Source organism: Dysidea avara, chromosome 9 (assembly GCF_963678975.1).
Source record: "Dysidea avara chromosome 9, odDysAvar1.4, whole genome shotgun sequence".
Classification (NCBI taxonomy): Eukaryota; Metazoa; Porifera; class Demospongiae; order Dictyoceratida; family Dysideidae; genus Dysidea; species Dysidea avara.
The window spans coordinates 31582295-31600805 of NC_089280.1; the positions used below are offsets into that span (position 1 = coordinate 31582295).

Here is an 18511-nt window from a genome sequence, read left to right on the forward strand (position 1 = left end):
ACTACAAGGAATTAGGGTTTCTAAATTGGGTGGAACGCGGTGTTTTGATACCCAACCTATTTAGGCAACAGCTCGTTGTGCCTTTACAGCTGCTTGTGGCATGAGAAATATAACATTCATTAGTATGAATTAAGATTAGGCACGAGGCTATTATGCTCCAAAAATTGAGCATTACACTTTTGAGCAGTGCTCAAATAATCACCTATTATGCTTTTAAAAATTGCCCATTATTTTCAAAATTATGCCACCATGAATTACCTGATAATGCCAGTTTATTGCTGTATCAGGCCATTTTCATTGATGTTTAAGCTTCAAATAAATGGTCTTGAATTGTTTAGCTGGTTGCTGTATTAGAGTATTTTATCTCAATGTGACTGCCTTATTAGAGTAAATAATATTTTAGTGACTGTTCTATTAGAGTTTCCGACTGTTCTATTAGATTATCTTGATCTTTATGATGGAATTATGTAATCTGCAGATTTTCCTACTGTTAAAGCTTTGTGATCACCTCAAAACGCTAGCATAACTCCTGAATCACACACAAATACTCAGTATGCCAAAAATCATGCCAGCATAATCGCTACATCCCTAATTAAGATTGAATAATACACTGCGGTAAATTATTTATTTGTATCTGTGTAAAATAATCCTTTCAGTGTTTTATCTTGCTCTACAGTGGAGAACGATGATGATTGTTTGTGCAATTGAGAAGTACGTAAATCAAATATCTATTCGATCCAGTGGATTGTTCACAATTGCTCTAAAAGACTCTTGTTGACAAAATCTGATCAAAAACAGCCAAACTGTAAAAAAAGGAGTGTGGCCCTTCAAAAGGCTATGGTGAAAAGATGTGAAATCCAAGGTGGCGGCCAAGAAATGGCTGTGATGGTAGGTTAATGGTAAAAATTTTAATAACGACAATTCAGGTGAATTTGGTGCCACTTGATCTTAACACAAAATTCACCTGAATTGTCGTTATTAAAATTTTTACCATTAACCTACCATCACAGCCATTTATTGGCCGCCACCTTGGATTTCACATCTTTTTTCACCATAGCCTTTTCAAGGGTTGCATTCCTTTTTTACAGCTTGGCTGTTTTTGATTAGATTTCACTTCTTTTTGTATTTGTATACCCCAAAGCTGGCCTATGGCCAGCTTTGGGGCTTTTTAACCTATCTTTGTTTTCTATACCACAGGAGAAAGAAAAAGATGAAGCAGATTTTATAAATACTTTAACTCATTTTGATTTTATCTGTAAATGTACAAATTATATATATAATGCATATATTTATTACATGTCAATTAATCCCCACAGGATAATTTGCAGCTGATCTCTCTACTGGGTGACTTGAAATGTAGCTGAACTCTCTATAGGGTGATTTGCTTGTACGTAGATGAACTCTTTACAGGATTCTCTCTACAGGGTGACTTGACTCTAGCTGAACTCTCTGCAGGGCTATCTGTTTGTAGTTAAACTCTCTACAGGGTGATTTGTTTGCAGCTGAACTCTCTACAAGGTAACTTCTTCTAGCTGATCTGTCTACAGGGTGACTTGTTTCTAGCTGGTCTCTCTACAGAGCGATTTGTTTGCAGCTGAATTCTTTACAGAGTGATTTGTTTGCAGCTGAACTTTCTACATGGTGGTTTCTTTGTAGCTGAACTCCCTAAAAGGTGACTTCTTCTAGCTGAACTCTCTACAGGGTGATCGTTTCATAGCTGAACTCTCTACAGGATGATTCGTTTGCAGCTGAACTCTCTACATGATGATTTCTGTGTAGCTGAGCTCTCTACAGGGTGAATTGCTTGTAGCTGAACTCTATCTATTCATAGCTGAACTCTCTACAGAGTGATCTGTTTGTAGCTGAACTTTCTACAAGGTAAAGTATCTTCTTCTAGCTGATCTCTCTACAGCATGAATTGTCTGTATCTGAACTCTCTACAGGGTGATCTGTTCATAGCTGACGTCTCTACAGGGTGATTTGTTTGCATCTGAACTCTCTACATGATGGTTTCTTTGTAGCTGAATTCTCTACAAGGTAACTTCTTCTAGCTGATCTCTCTACAGGATGGCTTGTTTGTAGCTGAACTATCTGCAGGGTGATTCTTTGTAGCTGAACTCTCTACAAGGTGATCCTTCTAGCTGATCTCTCTACAGGATGACTTGTTTCTAGCTGAACTATCTGCAGGGTGATTATTTGCAGCTGAACTCTCTACAAGGTAGCTTCTTCTAGCTGATCTCTCTACAGGGTGACTTGTTTCTAGCTGATGGGTTGTTTGTTTCTAGCTGAACTTTCTACAGCGTAATTTGCTTGCAGCTGAACTTTCTACAGGGTAATTTGCTTGCAGCTGAACTTTCTACATGGTGGTTTCTTTGTAGCTTAACTCTCTACAAGGTGATTTGTTTGCAGCTGAACTCTGTACATGGTGATTATTTTGTAGCTAAACTCTCTACAAGGTGACTTCTTATAGCTGATCTCTATACAGGGTGACTTGTTTCTAACTGAACTCTCTACAGGGTTTTTATTTTTTTATTAATGCTTTACAGCACAAGTGCTGAAGGTCTGTAGGACACCTGGTCCTACAGCCTGCTCAAAGACTTTAGCTACTTAGACTTTAACTACTTAAGGTGTGTTTGAAAAGTTGGAGAAAGGAGAAAAAAATCCATGACTGGACCTAGGTAGCCTCGAACCTGCAGCCATCCGATTTACGCTCGAACGCTTACAGGAGTCTACCAGGTGGTCAGGATGTTTTCTCCTTGTTATTTTCATGTAATTATATCCATAGGAATTCTAGAGAGTAACTCATTATCTCTAAGTACCCCAAGTAGAACCAAATGGACACTAGTTTATTTATTAATGCTTTACAGGGTGATTTGTTTGCAGCTGAACTCTCTACATGATGGTTTCTTTGTAGCTGGACTCTCTACAAGGTAACTTCTTCTAGCTGATCTGTCTACAGGGTGAGTTGTTTCTAACTGATCTCTCTACAGGATGACTTGTTTCTAGCTGAACTCTTTACAGGGTGATTTGTCTGCAGCTGGAATCTCTACATTTGGAGCTGAACTCTCTACAAGGTAAATTCTTTTTTCTAGCTGAACTCTCTACAGGGTGGTTCTTTGTAGCTGAACTCTCTACAAGGTGACTTCTTCTAGCTCATCTCTCTACAGGGTGACTTGTTTCTAGCTGAATTATCTATAAGATTAACTGTTTGTAGCTGAACTTCCTACAGAATAGCTTGCAATGTAATATAATTCTTTACTGGAGTAAGTAATAAACGTAGCTAAATGCTCTGTTAGGGTGACTGTTCTATTAGAGTATCTTGATCTCGCATTTGCTACACGTAGTTGGGTTTCGAATCATAACTCGGTGGTTTGTAATCCGATTCTTCTGTACCACTGCAAGGACTTTGTGTGATGATTATTCCAGCTACACACCATGTAGTATCACGTATAGAGTTCTATATAGATGAGATTAAACCTGATTTAATATCAAACACATACGCCATGTACAATCACGTTGTTCTCTCTCTCTAATTACACACACGCATTTCACACTCCCCTATTACATCATATACTATAATTACACGCATGCATCTCACACATGGCCTATTACATAATTTACTATAATTACAAAATCACAATACATAAATCACAATTGTGTCTATCACTACATCTCCCCTTTACAGGAGATCATGTCCAGTTCGGATCAGATATTAACCTCTTGGGAGGATTTGTCTCCCTCATACTTCTGCGAATTGGAAGCTTAGGAGTCGTACTCTCTAGGGGATTGGAGGTGGTAATTGTTTCTGGGAGTTGAATCAGATCTCGTCTGTTTCTTCTCACTTCCCCTTGCGGGGTTGCTACAGAGTAAGATCTAGGAGCAACTTGTTCCCCAACATTTGCAGTAACATTTGATTCTGGTAACCAAACTAACTGTCCTGTGTTTAAAGGCGGCAATTCCCTGGTTCCATGATGTTTATCGAAATTGTTCTTTTGTCTAGTCTTCAACAATGCATCCCGTTCTTTCACTACATTCAAGCTCGGAACCTCGGGCTTTCTCTGCTCTCGTGTTGTTGGGACTGTTGTACGGAGAGCCCTATTCATCAAAAGCTGTGAAGGGCTGTATCCAATCTCTAGAGGAGTACTGCGGTAGGCCAAGAGAGCCAGATAAGGATCCCCTTCCTTCTTTAACAAATTCTTGATTGTACCAACAGCACGTTCAGCCTCACCATTGTTTTGGGAAAAATACGGACTGCTGGTGACATGGGTAAATTGATAATTGATAGCAAATTGCCTGTAAACGTCGGAACGGAATTGAGGACCATTGTCTGAGTATACCACCTCAGGGATGCCATGTCGAGCAAAGATGCTCTTAGTGTGAATAATGATTTCATCTGATGTCAGTCTGTTCAGTTTAGATATCTCAATAAACCTCGAAAAATAGTCTACTATGAGGAGATAATGATTCTTCTTCCATTCAAACAAATCGGTGCCGACTTTTTGCCAAGGAAGTTCAGGTAGAGAGGAAGACAACATGGGTTCTGCACTCTGAGACTGGTTTTTGCAACATTCTATGCAGTTCTTGACTTTTCCTGCAAGGTGAGTTGTGAGTCCTGGCCACCAAACAGATTGTCTGGCTCGAGCCCGGCACTTTGTAATACCAAGGTGACCATCATGGAGCTTGTCCAAAATCTCAGATTGTAGTTGTAGTGGAATCACAATTCTGCAACCTCTCATTAACAAGCCAGCTTCAATTGAGAGTTCTGTACGAACAAGGTAGTATGGAAAAAGTTCTTTTGAGAGAGATGTTCTGTTAGGCCACTGAGTCTGGCAGTACTGCTTCACTTGGATACACACTCTATCCTGTGATTGTGCTTCTTTAATTTGTGCAAGGCGCTGTTCAGTAGCCGGAATAGCTTGCAGGACTGTATTGACAAAAGCTTGAGTGTGAGCTTCGAATTGAAGATCATTGGTGCTGGGTGGTTCTGTTGGTGCCCGAGACAACATATCAGCAATGAGAAGTTGCTTGCCAGGAACATGTGATATTGTATATTTGAACCTCATCATTCGCATGCGGAACCTCTGAACTCGAATTGGCAAGTCATCAAGACTTCTCGTACTGAACAGTGGCACTAAAGGTTTATGGTCGGTGTTAATGTGAAAAGTCAAGCCTACTAAGTAGTCTGCAAAACGCTCGCAAGCCCACGTTAAAGCTAAGGATTCCTTTTCTATTTGAGCATATCTTTGCTCAGTGGTGGTTAACGATCGAGATATGTATGCAACTGGCTGTAGTCCACCTTGTGGTTGCTGTTGGAGTAGCACAGCCCCCAGGCCATAAGATGATGCGTCAGCTGAAACTACTGTAGGAGATCTTGGATTAAACAGAGCAAGCACTGGACTGGATGTGAGCATTTGTCTTAGACGTTCAAAGGCCTTCTGTTGCATTTCACCCCAAACCCAATGACGGTCTTTGACAAGCAAGTCTCTCAAGGGCTTTGTCTTGTCAGCCAAGCATGGTGTAAATTTGCTAAGATGGTTAACCATGCCTAAAAATCTACGTAGTTCAGAAATATTCTTAGGAGTTGGCATTCTCTGAATTGCCAAAACCTTGGCTGGATCTGGTTTGATGCCAGTTCCATCAATTAACTGTCCTAAGAATAGAACTTGCTTTTGAGAGAATTGGCATTTAGTCTTGTTCAGAGTCATGCCAGCAGATTGCATGGTTTGTAACACATTGAGTAAACGGTGATCATGCCCTCTTGTGTTTTGCCAAATATCAGGACATCGTCCATGAGACATACAACACCATCTAGATCCTTTAAAATTTGTGTCATTTGATGTTGGAAATATTCTGGGGCAGATGTGATGCCAAAGGGAAGTCTATGAAAACAATAGCGGCCAAAGGGTGTGATAAACGTTGTCAGAAGGGTCGACTCTGGTGCAAGTGGAATCTGCCAAAAACCGGAATTGGCATCCAGTTTTGAAAAAACTGTGGCACCAGCCAACTGTGAGAGGATTTGTTCTACTGCTGGAAGTGGATACCTCTCTCTACAAACACTCTTGTTAAGTTGGGTTAGATCCACGCAGATTCGCACTTGACCATTAGGTTTCGGAACAACCACCATACCTGAGCACCAGGATGTTGGCTCTTGAACCGGAGCAATGACCCCCAATTGTTCCATACGATTTAACTCTTGTTTTACTGCATCCATGAGTGGCACAGCTACCCGACGAGGCACATGTAGAGAGAAAGGCTTAGCCCCCTCTGAAAGTTTGTTTGTGTAGAGCCCTGGCAGCTTCCCCAAGCCTGTAAATAGTTGTGGAAACTGTTCTGCGGGTAAAGCAGCTTTCTGTATAGCTCGTACTCTGGCCAACAAATTTAACTTTTCTATGGCTGGGTGGCCCAAAAATGGCTTTGCTAGATCTCTAATAACATAGCAGTGTTGATCAGTGTAAGTATCACAGTAATAGAAATGGCCTACAAACATGCCTTTAACACAGAGAGATTGATTATTAGCACCCTTAAGGGTTTGATCTGATACTGTCAGGGAAGGAGAACCAACTTTGTGATAGAGGGCTTCAGTGATAACGGTGACCTCGGCTCCTGTGTCTATGTGGAATTCTATGGGTACACTATTCAATTGGATTGTTACTGCCCATGGGTTTTGCTGTGGAGTTTCGGAAGTCACAGCACCAAGGAACCCATTCTCGTCATCACAATTACTTGGTAGATAAGCACAATCCTGTAGAACTGGGTCAGTTGTGTGTATATCTCTCACACATTGTGTTGAACTTCGACATACTGTTTGAAAGTGGCCTAATTTACCACACAGTCGGCAAGTAGCATTTCGTGCTGCACAATATTTACGTACATGAGCAGGTGATTTACCGCAGTAAGTACATGATCTAGTCATAGTGTTTGTCTGTTGTGGTGAGTAATCTACATTACGTGTGTGTGGCGACTCACTGACAACTACCTTCTTTCGAATAGATCCAATTGGAACATCATCCATATTTCTGCTTTGTTGCTCTTCTCTAAGTAGAGGTTGTTGCTGTTTAATAGTTTCAGATTGGCGGACACGCTGAATGGCTGTTTCCAGAGTTAGTTTGTCATCAAGCTGTAGTTTCTCTGAAAGATTGGAGTCCCTGATGCCCACCACTATTCGATCTCTAATCATTTCGTCGTTTAGTTGACCATAAGAACAATGTTCAGCTAGCTCATATAGAGCGGTGATAAAGGTATCAACTGATTCGCCCTGTTCTTGTTTGCGTAGGTTGAATTGAGCCCGCTCAAAGATTGTATTGTGCCGTTTAACAAAGTAATTGTCGAATTTCTCCTTAACAGTCTTGTATTTCTTAGTCTTCATCAGTGAGACGAAAGGATCGCAGGATGTCATCCGCTTTATCGCCCATCGAATATATCAAAGTGTTTACTTGCGAGGCCTCCTCCTTTTTGTGAATCCCCGACGCTAGTCGAAAGCGGTCAAATTGGCATATCCATTTCTCCCACTCAGAAGGGCGGCTGAAATTAAATGGCTCGGGTGCTGCCACTTGGTAACTGGCCATGTGATTAGGCTGAAAACTGAGCGAATCACTTCAAATGGTAGCGTACAACTTAAAAATGTCACAGGAATGGTTCGTAGACTCCTGTCACCATGTAGTGTCACGTATAGAGTTCTATATAGATGAGATTAAACCTGATTTAATATCAAACACATACGCCATGTACAATCACGTTGTTCTCTCTCTCTAATTACACACACGCATTTCACACTCCCCTATTACATCATATACTATAATTACACGCATGCATCTCACACATGGCCTATTACATAATTTACTATAATTACAAAATCACAATACATAAATCACAATTGTGTCTATCACTACACACCGATTTTCAGCTCATTGCTCTTAGCGGTTTGTCTGGTAGCGTGAAAACTTATAGTTTTTTTATTCGTAAAAATCGATTGCGTAATTGTGACACAGGTTGGGTTTTGTGTCATATCTCTATGGTCTATATCTCGATTCTTTTCAAACCACAAAAGGCACTCCTACGATGGTTATTCCATCTACATAGCAATTTTCAGCTCATTCCTTCTAGGAGTTTATCTTGTGGGCGTGATAGACCTTTGACCTTATTTTACGCGAATAATCGATCATAACTTCGTGAATATTCATCGAATTCCTACCAAAGTTGGTACTGAGCTCCGCCTTAATGAGCCCTCAAGTGTGCCAAATTTCAGCCCAATTAGAGCACACATTCATGTTTTATGGTGGATTTTGCGAAGTGTGCGAAATGAAGAAGAAAAAATGAAGAAATTAAAACGAAAGTTTGTTCGCTCGTATCTCGGAAATGGATGGAGCGATTTTCTTCAAATTTTGGTATGTAGACTCCCCTAACTGGCCGGCACTTCTCTAGCAAATTTGGTTCCAATCGGATTTGGGATCATAGAGTTACATAGGTGTGAAAAGTGCGTTTTCTTTCTTCCTGTTAATATACTCACGGTGTGGCGTGCCGGCTTCTTGGGCCACACACTATCGTGTGTCTTGATACTCTAGTAGAACAGTTATTTAGATGTTTGGATAATTGAACATTGGCTAATAAGGTTTCATTCTACCGTGACATGTTTATAAAATTTGCATGTCAAGGGGGTGTCATGTCGGCTCATGCTGTAGGTAGATCTGCGACCGTGGTCAAAATCTTGACCGGGGAAAATTTCACCTTGACCCTTGACTTGCAGCGTTTATCGTCTTTGACCTGTGACTTGAGCGTTTCTTGTCGAACTTTTGACCTACACTTATTTCTCTATTTTCCTATACGCACCTGCGCTTGTAACCTAGTATAATACTTTCTTAGTGTTTGATACCAGCAGCTGGGAGAGAAAAATCATTATAATTATAGCGAAATACCTGTTGGTGCTTTAAAACATCTTCTTAGAGATCCTTACTTCTTGTGAGTTACGTATAATCCCGTAAACTTGATAATAGCTACGTACAGTTTTCGATTTTGGGTTTCGAACCTTCCGTATCGTCTTGACTCTTGACCCACTATAAGAGCTATTTAGTGGCCTTGACCGTTGACTTAGAGTTTGACCGCGGTCGCAGATCTACCTACAGCAAGAGCCTGAGTGACACCCCCTTGCATGTTACACTCCACTCTTATCACTAGTCTCAATTCCTTAATACATAATCAACCTGACTATGTTAAAAGCCTTCTAGCTGCAGTCTTTAAAATAGTCTTCACCTCTGCCATTACTCAAGGAGTTACTTTTAATTGTATTGCACAATCATGGTATCAGTTATGGACTAGGAAAACAGAGACATAGGAACTGTCTGGCTGGTCCAGGTTTGACCGTATCACCTTTCAGCTCCAAAAGATGGAAATAGAGCAGTTAATGTGGTTCTCTAATTGAGCAGTCTATACAGCATCTCTAATAGAGAGGAATTAGAATATAAATTTCAGTTAACCAACTTACAACTTGCATAGGCAATTTCAGCATTGGCAATTTCAGTAAAGTTTCATTAATCTCAAAGTGCTATATTTTCAAAATCTTTATCAGTGCTATACATAATATGCAATGCAGTGTGTACTTCCTAGATCTTTGCTGCTATCAGATACAAATAGCTTCCTACTCTGCTGCTGAGTACAGATATGGTCAGGAAAGTAAGTGCACATCTTTTAAAAATTAAGCAAATGCCATAATATACAGTTTAATTTTAGTGTTTGCCTTGGTGTAGTTATATTCTTGGAGACTAGCTGTATAGCTGAGTTAACTAAATGATTTAGCCAGTCATAGAACCTTAGATCCTAAGTAGCCCTTTACTTGATTTTAATGTTTTGTATTGTGTGCCTGCAGAAAATATGTACAAAATAGACAAATCTTCAATTCAATTATTGCATAATGATAATTGGAATTCTTCCATTGCAAAAGTTGTGGCAACTTAATATGTGTATAATCATACAGTACAGTAACACTGTATAGTAAGGATCATAATGGTTCAGGTCTTCCTGCTATTTTTTTTTTTTTGAAAAACAACAGCCTTACTTGACAGTATTGTCAAGCTTATAAACATGTGTTTAGATAGATTCAATGTAATTTTGACATGTTTTGACATAGTTAGTTTTCACAGTTAACCAAAATTTCTACTGTTTTATTGATTTCTTCAGCTAAGTGTAATGTGACTATGGCTGATATGATTTTCTAAAGTGACTTATTTAGTGATAAATATCAAAATAGCCTATTTGCAGTCATTGACCAGCTGCAGCTGTTCTAGCAAAGTTTTTGGTGTTACTGACTGACTACATGCGTAATGATCATAATTATTATGTACATATTCAGCATACAAAACAACTTTTTCTTTAAGCACTATGAATCACTTGGTGCAGTCCAAACATCTTTCAAAAGTAAAAGGTCAGTGGTTCAATTCTTGTTTAAGGATTTTTTAGGAATGTGTTTTGTGGAGCACTTTGACTGTTCTATTAAATATTTGAGCATTCTATCAGAGTATATATATACTTTTCCATGGTTTTCAGTATCAGGATAATTTTGGCAAGGTATTATCACTAAAAGCCCCACATTGGCAGACCAAGGGGGCTTCAGTCTCTCTCCTCCTATCTCTACTACCTGTGGTGTTGTATAAAGCATTTTAAAAATGTCAAAAATTAACTGAAAGTTGCATTAAATTGCTTATCTATAATACAAAGCAATTTCCAGTGATTAGAAAGTAAATTCAGGTAGTTGTGTTACCTAGCTGAGTGTTCAATGATTGATCATGGCAGGTACTAATAACAATGATCCTAGAGTCCCCAGTGCCAATAATGGCACTTTATTCATGACATAGTATAACAGCATAAATTGCTCAGCTATTATTTTGAGTCATATATATTATGCCTATTTTTGTCTTGAGATACATAGCATGTTTCATGCAACTTACCACCCATCTGTCTGAGTCAAAAGATAGTATAACAGGCAGCCATAAATGTACATGGGGTGTAACATATACTGCATGACTTATTGTGGTGCATGACGTACAATCCCTAATGCTACTAGGAAAAACAGAATAGTAAATTTGAGTAGGGATCATAGAAATAATAAGATGATATTGTGCCAGAGTTGACTGCTTTAGAGTTGTCTACCATGTTATTTTACTATACATGCCCTAAAGGCTGCTCTTCATTTTCATGTGTGTATGTACCCCCAAAACTCTGATTAGGATACTAATCAGAACAAATATTTAACATGTAAATTTTATGTAGGTCTCGTTCCTCACATCCTCACTCATCCTAATGATACAAGTGCTGCTGCTCCATTCAGTTGTGTGTTCACATGTTCTGTTACTGGATGTGGTCACCTCAACATCACCTGGTACAGAAGAGGAGGTTCACTACCTACCAAGTCAGAATCTACTGAAGTATCCTCCTCAGCAGTCACAACTAGTACACTTGTCATTCCTAATGTGACCAGTGATGATGTTGGTAAATATTATTGTCTGGTATGGGCTAATAGAAGGGGAACACAGTCATATGAAGCCACATTTCATTTTACAGGTACTGATGTACTGTACACATGTAAATCTGAGTGAAAATTATTTATATTACTTGTAGTTGAATTGTAAATCCAGAGAATACAAAATAGTTATTTATGGATTTACTGGAGTACCTTCTATTGTGTATATTTATTGTACAAAGTTCATGGTCTATTGTGCAGGATTTTTCCAGTCATACTCTTCTCACCTATATGTCATAATGATTGATTGCTCCAAGCTATATGAAGCAATGTTAAAAGGCCTAAGTTCTGTGTTTTAATTTTACAGTTCATACATAGCACAGTTTATTATGCACAGGGTAGCTTTTATCCTTACTATTTATCTTACGATTTTAATGCATAGTAAAATACAGGCAGTCACACAGGTATGTGTAGCATATACAAGTATATCATCTAATAATACAGAGAAAAATACAGAGAAACCTTAGATATGTCTATCAAATGTCAGCTGTGTTTGATGGCATCAACACTTGGTATCTACACATATAGTTTTCAAGCCAGAGGGTTACTAGTGGAGAATTTTGAGTACACCTATACAGTGTAGCTAGATACACAAATACTAAATATAAGATACTATTACAGATTTCCATTCAATTTATTACCATTTCAGCTTGGAAATTTGTATTTGTCCAAATAGTAAGACAGTGTCAAACTTCTAGCGTAGCTATACATATTGCTTTATACTACATTTTGTATAGCAGGGTGAACTGTTCTTTGTTAATTTATATAGGTCCACCTCCTCTACCAATTGTGGTGATTTCTAATTGTGTCGTACAGCTTCAAACAAATAGCCAGGAGCTATCTATGAAATGTGTACCAGATACTAAAGGTGTTAATTACATTTGGGAGAAGAGATACAGTAATCTTCCTTCAAGAGCACAAGGAGTTAACACATCTAATATGATCGTTGTTAACATTACGCTGGAAGACTCTGGAGAGTATCGATGTGTAATAAGTAACTCTACTGGGAGAATATTTTCTGAAGTTTCTGTTAAAGGTATAACATAATACATACTAGCTAAAGCATGCACCATGGTGAGTGCAATACAGAATTATAGCATGAGGGTGTGAGTCGAGAGAAAGTGAAGCCAAGTATTGTATTTGTCTAGTGCTATAATTTCCACAGTGCATGAACATACATGGTGCCTTTGCTAGTTTAATTTATGAATCTGGAGTTGAAATCAAAAAGAAAGTAAGACAGTTTATCATGATCTGGAACCCTATAATGGCAGTGAGACAACATACCTAGCAGAAGGTTAGTTTGTAGCCGAGTTATCACATAATCTGAGATCCATCAGTGTGGAACAGGAGGATGAAGAAAACTACTAAGGAAATAAGGCTAGCTACTATATAGTGTATTTGAGTAATGGACATGTTATACAGCTGTTTATGAGTGTGGTCTGAGGTGTGGCTATCATTGTGGCAAAATTGAAGGCATCATTATTGAGCTGCCACTGAATCTACCTAAGAATTTGCTGGACTTACAATAATGGATAGTTCAGTAGTACTGTACATATGGAATTACAAACATTTGTGTATGTAGCCATTAACTTTTTGTTAATTGCTATGGTAATTTGTTGACAGCTTTGTTAGTAGGGATAACTGTGGTCATTCCAGTGTCCCTGTGGGTTGTGTTTATGGTTGTGTCAAATTCACACAAAGTGTGCTTTATTACCATACAAAGGAAATAAAGCAGACTAATATAGCAAACTATGTAAGCTCTTGAGACACGCCTTTATTTTAATTAAACTGGGTCACATGTGGGTCAGATCCAGGTCCCATCCGGATTACTATTCAGGTCAGTGGGTCAACCGGGTCAACAGTACTGACCCACTTACAACGTTGTAGCACAGTATAGATAATAAGGCACACTTCCCCATTTGAATTTAGATGGTATCATACATTGAAATGACATATTTTCATATATTAATCAATGGCATGGAGAATTAATGTGGGTGCAAAAATTTTATACTAATGTGTGGAAGCAATAGGATAAGTGTCAGTTTGTTAAAATGAAAAAAAAAAACATTAAGATGGAATTGAAGGGATTCTTTTACGAAACTGAAAGTGTTTATGCTGTCTGACAGACTGGTTGACTAGCTAGCTGCAGTGGCGGATCCAGGGGGGGCACGGGGGGCACGTGCCCCCCCCCCCCCCCCCCCCCCCTCCCTTAAAAAATGTATATAAGATCGAGATACTCTAATAGAGCAGTCAATCACTCTAATAAAGCAGTCACAGTGTTCATGGGGAAGTGTAGCTTACTTAGGAAGCTATAAATAGGATTTTATTTTACATAACATACGTGATATAATATATTTGGTAAAGGATAAGGCCAATGAAACTTGATTAGCAGTTTCGCGTCATCGCCCGCATGCTTTTGATACACCCGCATGGAATTTCATTATTGGTATTTCAGATCGAAATACTCTAATAGAACAGTCACTTTTACTCTAATAGAGTAATCAGTTATACTCTAATGGAAAAATCACTAGTTATAGATTAGTAACATCAAGAGTTCATAATATATATAAGGAAGAATTCCTTATCAAGAGTTCATAATATATATTATGAACTCTTGGTAACATACTTTAGCTATTTAATGCAAGAGTAATCAGTGTAGATCTCACTGTTTTTTGGCAGAAATCTTCATGTTTGGATGTGTGTTGTGCTTTTGGAAAAATAATGAATAATGAATAATAACTGCCCGCCCGCATCAAATTTTCAAAAATCTGAGCGAGAAACTGGTAATCAAGTTTCATTGGCCTAACTAGCTATTATTGTTGTGACCTTTTTTTTTTTTTTTTTTTTGCTCTTCAACTTTTTTTCAGCAAGGTGCCCCCCCCTCTTTCCAGACTCTGGATCCGCCCCTGAGCTGGCTTATTAACTACTCATAGCATATGTAGATATCATTGAGGCTATCAAGGAAACTGTTTCAGGAAACTGAGTTTAACTGAAGAGAATATAGTACCACAAAAGATTTTCGGCTGCTATAACTATAGAACAGTCAGGTGTCATTCACCTTCTAGCTTTGCCTTACTACTGCTACATGGTGTGTTTGCTTAGGCATACAAACTAGTTTTTTACTTTGATGTAGGGATTCAGTGGGACAGAAGTATATATAATATATTACTAGATTTGATTATTGGTAATATTGCCACCAGATGTCAATATCATGTCAGTGATGTTGCTGTTTTCTAGTGATTGCACCAAAAATTGTTCATCAACCATTTCCAATGTTTGCTAACATTTCGTCAATGGTTGTTTTCAAGTGCAGTGGAAGGGGATATGGACACAAGAAAGTAACATGGCACAAATATGGTTCACTAAGATTACCAGCAAATGCTGTAGTGTCTGTATCTAAGTCATCAAATGAGATCACTGGTGTTCTAAGGATTAATTCAATCATTGGGTACTACAAAGGATATTATTTTTGCAGCATAAACAATATTGCTGGAACAGTGGCTTCCAGACATGTATACTTGAACATAACTGGTATGTATGTTGTTTTGGTTTCTTTTAATCACATGTTTTGTCTAATGAAAATGCCCGTATGAGTTGAAGTTTGAGATAACTGAATTGAGGTTAAGTAATGATTGGTCATGGCAGTAGTATTGACAACCACGTTGACCTGGCTATGGACAAATGATCAATATTTTACTGTTTGTGAGACCAAAAGTTAGCATAGTACATGGTATCCAAGACAAGGCATCTCAATAGCTATTTTCTTTTTTAACATTACTCCAATGCAATGATTGCAGATTTAGAAATCAGTGTCAATTTTGCTTCTCCTCTTGACTGCTTATTATACAATAATTTTGTGCATGCATGCTACAGTAGATAGCTATGTCAATATCAAAAACTTGTCCAGCTTGGCTCAATCAACAAAATCCCTAGTTCCATACTTAACATAATTATGTGCATAGTCTGGTGCATGTTATGTGATAATGTCACAACATATAATTTGGAAATCAATTTAATGTTTGAGTAACATTAATTCTATATGATGGTACGTGTATTTATTGCTAGTATTGGTGATTTTAGTGCCTCGTCCTGAAGTAGTAAGACCACCACACTCTGTCAATCTGAGACCAGGAACATCAACTTTGTTTGACTGTTTGGCTTGGAGTTATAGTGGAGTAGCTTATGATTGGTATAAAATAAACACTGTTAACTTGACTACCAATGCAGTGATCTCATGCAGTAGATGGTCATCTCCAGAGGATGGTAGCTGTATTAGTACCATCAGCACATTAAGTATATCTAATGTACAACTATCTGATGAGGGTTGGTACTGTTGTGTAGCCACCAACGATTATGGGAGTGTGGAGGAATGTGCCTATCTGGAAGTAAATAGTGAGTAGGTTTACTTACTGTATACATTGATATTATACATATACGTATATATTGTAAGTTGGTAGTGCCAGTATTGCTTATCCATCATCAGGGTGTGTCGTACAGCTAAGTACGGCTACTGTGGACCATGACAGACAATTGTGTATTTTACAGGAACCAAGAAAACACCATTTTCACACATCAGCAGCTTGATAGTTGCTGAACAGTTTTGCTTTGGAAACTCCTTCAGGGTAGGGTGCCTCCTATTTTCAAATTTGTGCCAAATCCACCCATCCATCATTGAGATATGTGCCTTCAAAAATTGTTTTGTTTTCTTCATATTCTTAGTCTTATTATGTATTCTCATTTCTTTATCTTTTTACACACTTTAGAAAAATCACAATAACTCTTGCATGCTTAGTCGACTTACTTCAAATTTGGTGGTCAGTAAAAGTATACTGTTACAGTAGAATTTTTATACAGATTGAATTAAGAATGAAGTTATGCATCTTTTGTAGTTTGAATATTAGATAAGGAGATATAAACCAAACATGTGAAACAAGCACCATCAAGATACTCTAATAGAACAGTCACTGAGAAGTAAAAACATGCACAAATAATGTTGGAAATTTTTGGTTTGAACTAGGGACCTCCATACCTAAATACCCAAACCCTTTAACACTCCACCACTGCTGTCAGTTGCTCACCCTACTTTATAAATGGAAATTCTAGTACTAATAATTTTGTTGTAACACACTGTAGTTCATATGGTTTTAGTTATGCTCAATGCTGAAGTGGTGTGTTAGGATTATACTGTCATATGGTTATTGATTGGGCAGAATGAACTTTGTAAAAACCATAGTATATCAATTGCACAAACATAGCCGAAATGTAACTGGATCAGCTGAAAGATCAAAGCAATAGTTGTTCAGCCAATTGTAGTCTGGTGTTATCCCAAAGAAAATTAAGCTACTATATAACAGAGCAGCTAACTAGTCTATTATAGACATCTGCTCACATGTTTTGAGAATCATTCAACGAAGACGATAGTAATTATTTCCATTAGTTTAGAGAGACATCAAGTTCAATCATTTTACATGGCAGTTCTTTAACGTTTAGATTCCTGACCAATTCAATTTTGCTTATTCCAGCACTGTTATAGTCACCAAATTAAATGCTATTTCCCACCTTTCATTGTACTAAGTTCACAAAGTAATGAACAGTAGACTTCACTGCTATTTGGTTAGCATCTTGTACATATATAGCTAGGATTGTTGCTTTCCAGAATAGTGGAGTCTAAAGGAAGCAGGAAAGTGAGTAAATACAGTATGAGAAAAAACATGTTGGAGACCAAAATGAAGCCATTATATGAATGTATGAAAGTGTTATTGTTTAACAGTTTTTATTATTAAAGAAGGCTAGTACACCAAATCATAATGCAATATATATTGTCAGTCCAGTACATATCCAGATTCACCTGAATTAATTAATTAATTTTAATTATAAACCCTTTGCCCCTAAATTAATAAAATGTGTTTTGTTAAATGCAAATTCCACTACAGTGGCTTTCGCAACGTGCATGCGTTCTATAAATGACATATCTCGTAAATGGAATATCCTTTGAGCAAACGCGTTACTCTGTGGTTAACAGTCATTTTGCCTGAACATCATAGCATAATTGAGCATGATGTGTAAGGCAAATCTGTCTCAGAAAGAAGTTTCGGTTGTTTCTAAGATGATACTTATGATGATACTAACTGTCACGATGGATAGAAGAAATAAAGAAACAAAAGTATATGACATTGTAGAGCTATTTATTGTGAGTAGTTTTTACAGAGGAATAGGTGGTCTATACACAGATTAACAGGAGCCCAAGCTTTATATGTCAAAATGCATGTATTATGTAAAACAAGTTTAAGAATCAAAGCCACTATTGTGGTGCTCGGGGCCAAAGATTAAGTCATTTAAAAAGAGCATGATGTTGTGGTAAATTATTCCATGCATTCACTACACGCTGAGAGAAAAAAAAATGCTTCTCAAAAAATATGAGGGATGGTACTTATATATGTTTAATTCACCTTCCCTGGGAACTGAGCAAAGAAATCATCAACATCAATGTACTAAATGTGACCCAGTCTGGGAAAACCGCGGTCTTATCACCCATGTCAGCAGATTGGATTTTTCACCCAGAACACAAAGCTACATGAATAAGCTACCTAATCTCACAATCAAAATCAGAATCTGGAAGGAGGGCAAGAAGCTGTTTTTAAAAATTGAAAAGGAAGGCATAGGAATGAATTAGGCCAAGTTATGGGCCATTCAGGTCTCAAAACTGGCTAAAATGAAAGGAAATTCACAGCAGAGGTTTTTATTCAACATCACAGAGCTGTACAGCCACATATAGTCATCCCTAGGCTGACCAGAGCTCCATTAAGGCCCCACACCACACGTACAGATCACCACTGGGCTTGGGAAAATCAGCCAGCACCTCCCTCACCTTTTGGAGCTCACCTGATACAGCCAACCACAGTTTAAAAACTATCTAAAATGGAGGGAAACCTAGTTGTTGGTTACATGCACAGTGGATGCTCTGGAAGGTAATGAAATGGTGTAAAACGTGTGAAAATTTGG

At 38.1% G+C, this 18511-nt stretch overlaps 1 protein-coding gene across 1 annotated transcript in view; it reads left to right on the forward strand.

Moving 5' to 3' along the window:
- LOC136267671 (hemicentin-1-like) overlaps positions 1-18511 on the forward strand; it is a 61267-nt gene that overhangs the window by 36910 nt on the left and 5846 nt on the right. Inside the window, exons 18-21 of the mRNA XM_066062819.1 lie at positions 11260-11550; positions 12279-12545; positions 14747-15040; positions 15590-15901. Of these exons, the coding sequence (XP_065918891.1) occupies positions 11260-11550; positions 12279-12545; positions 14747-15040; positions 15590-15901 (1164 nt within the window). The remainder of the gene's footprint in view (positions 1-11259; positions 11551-12278; positions 12546-14746; positions 15041-15589; positions 15902-18511) is intronic.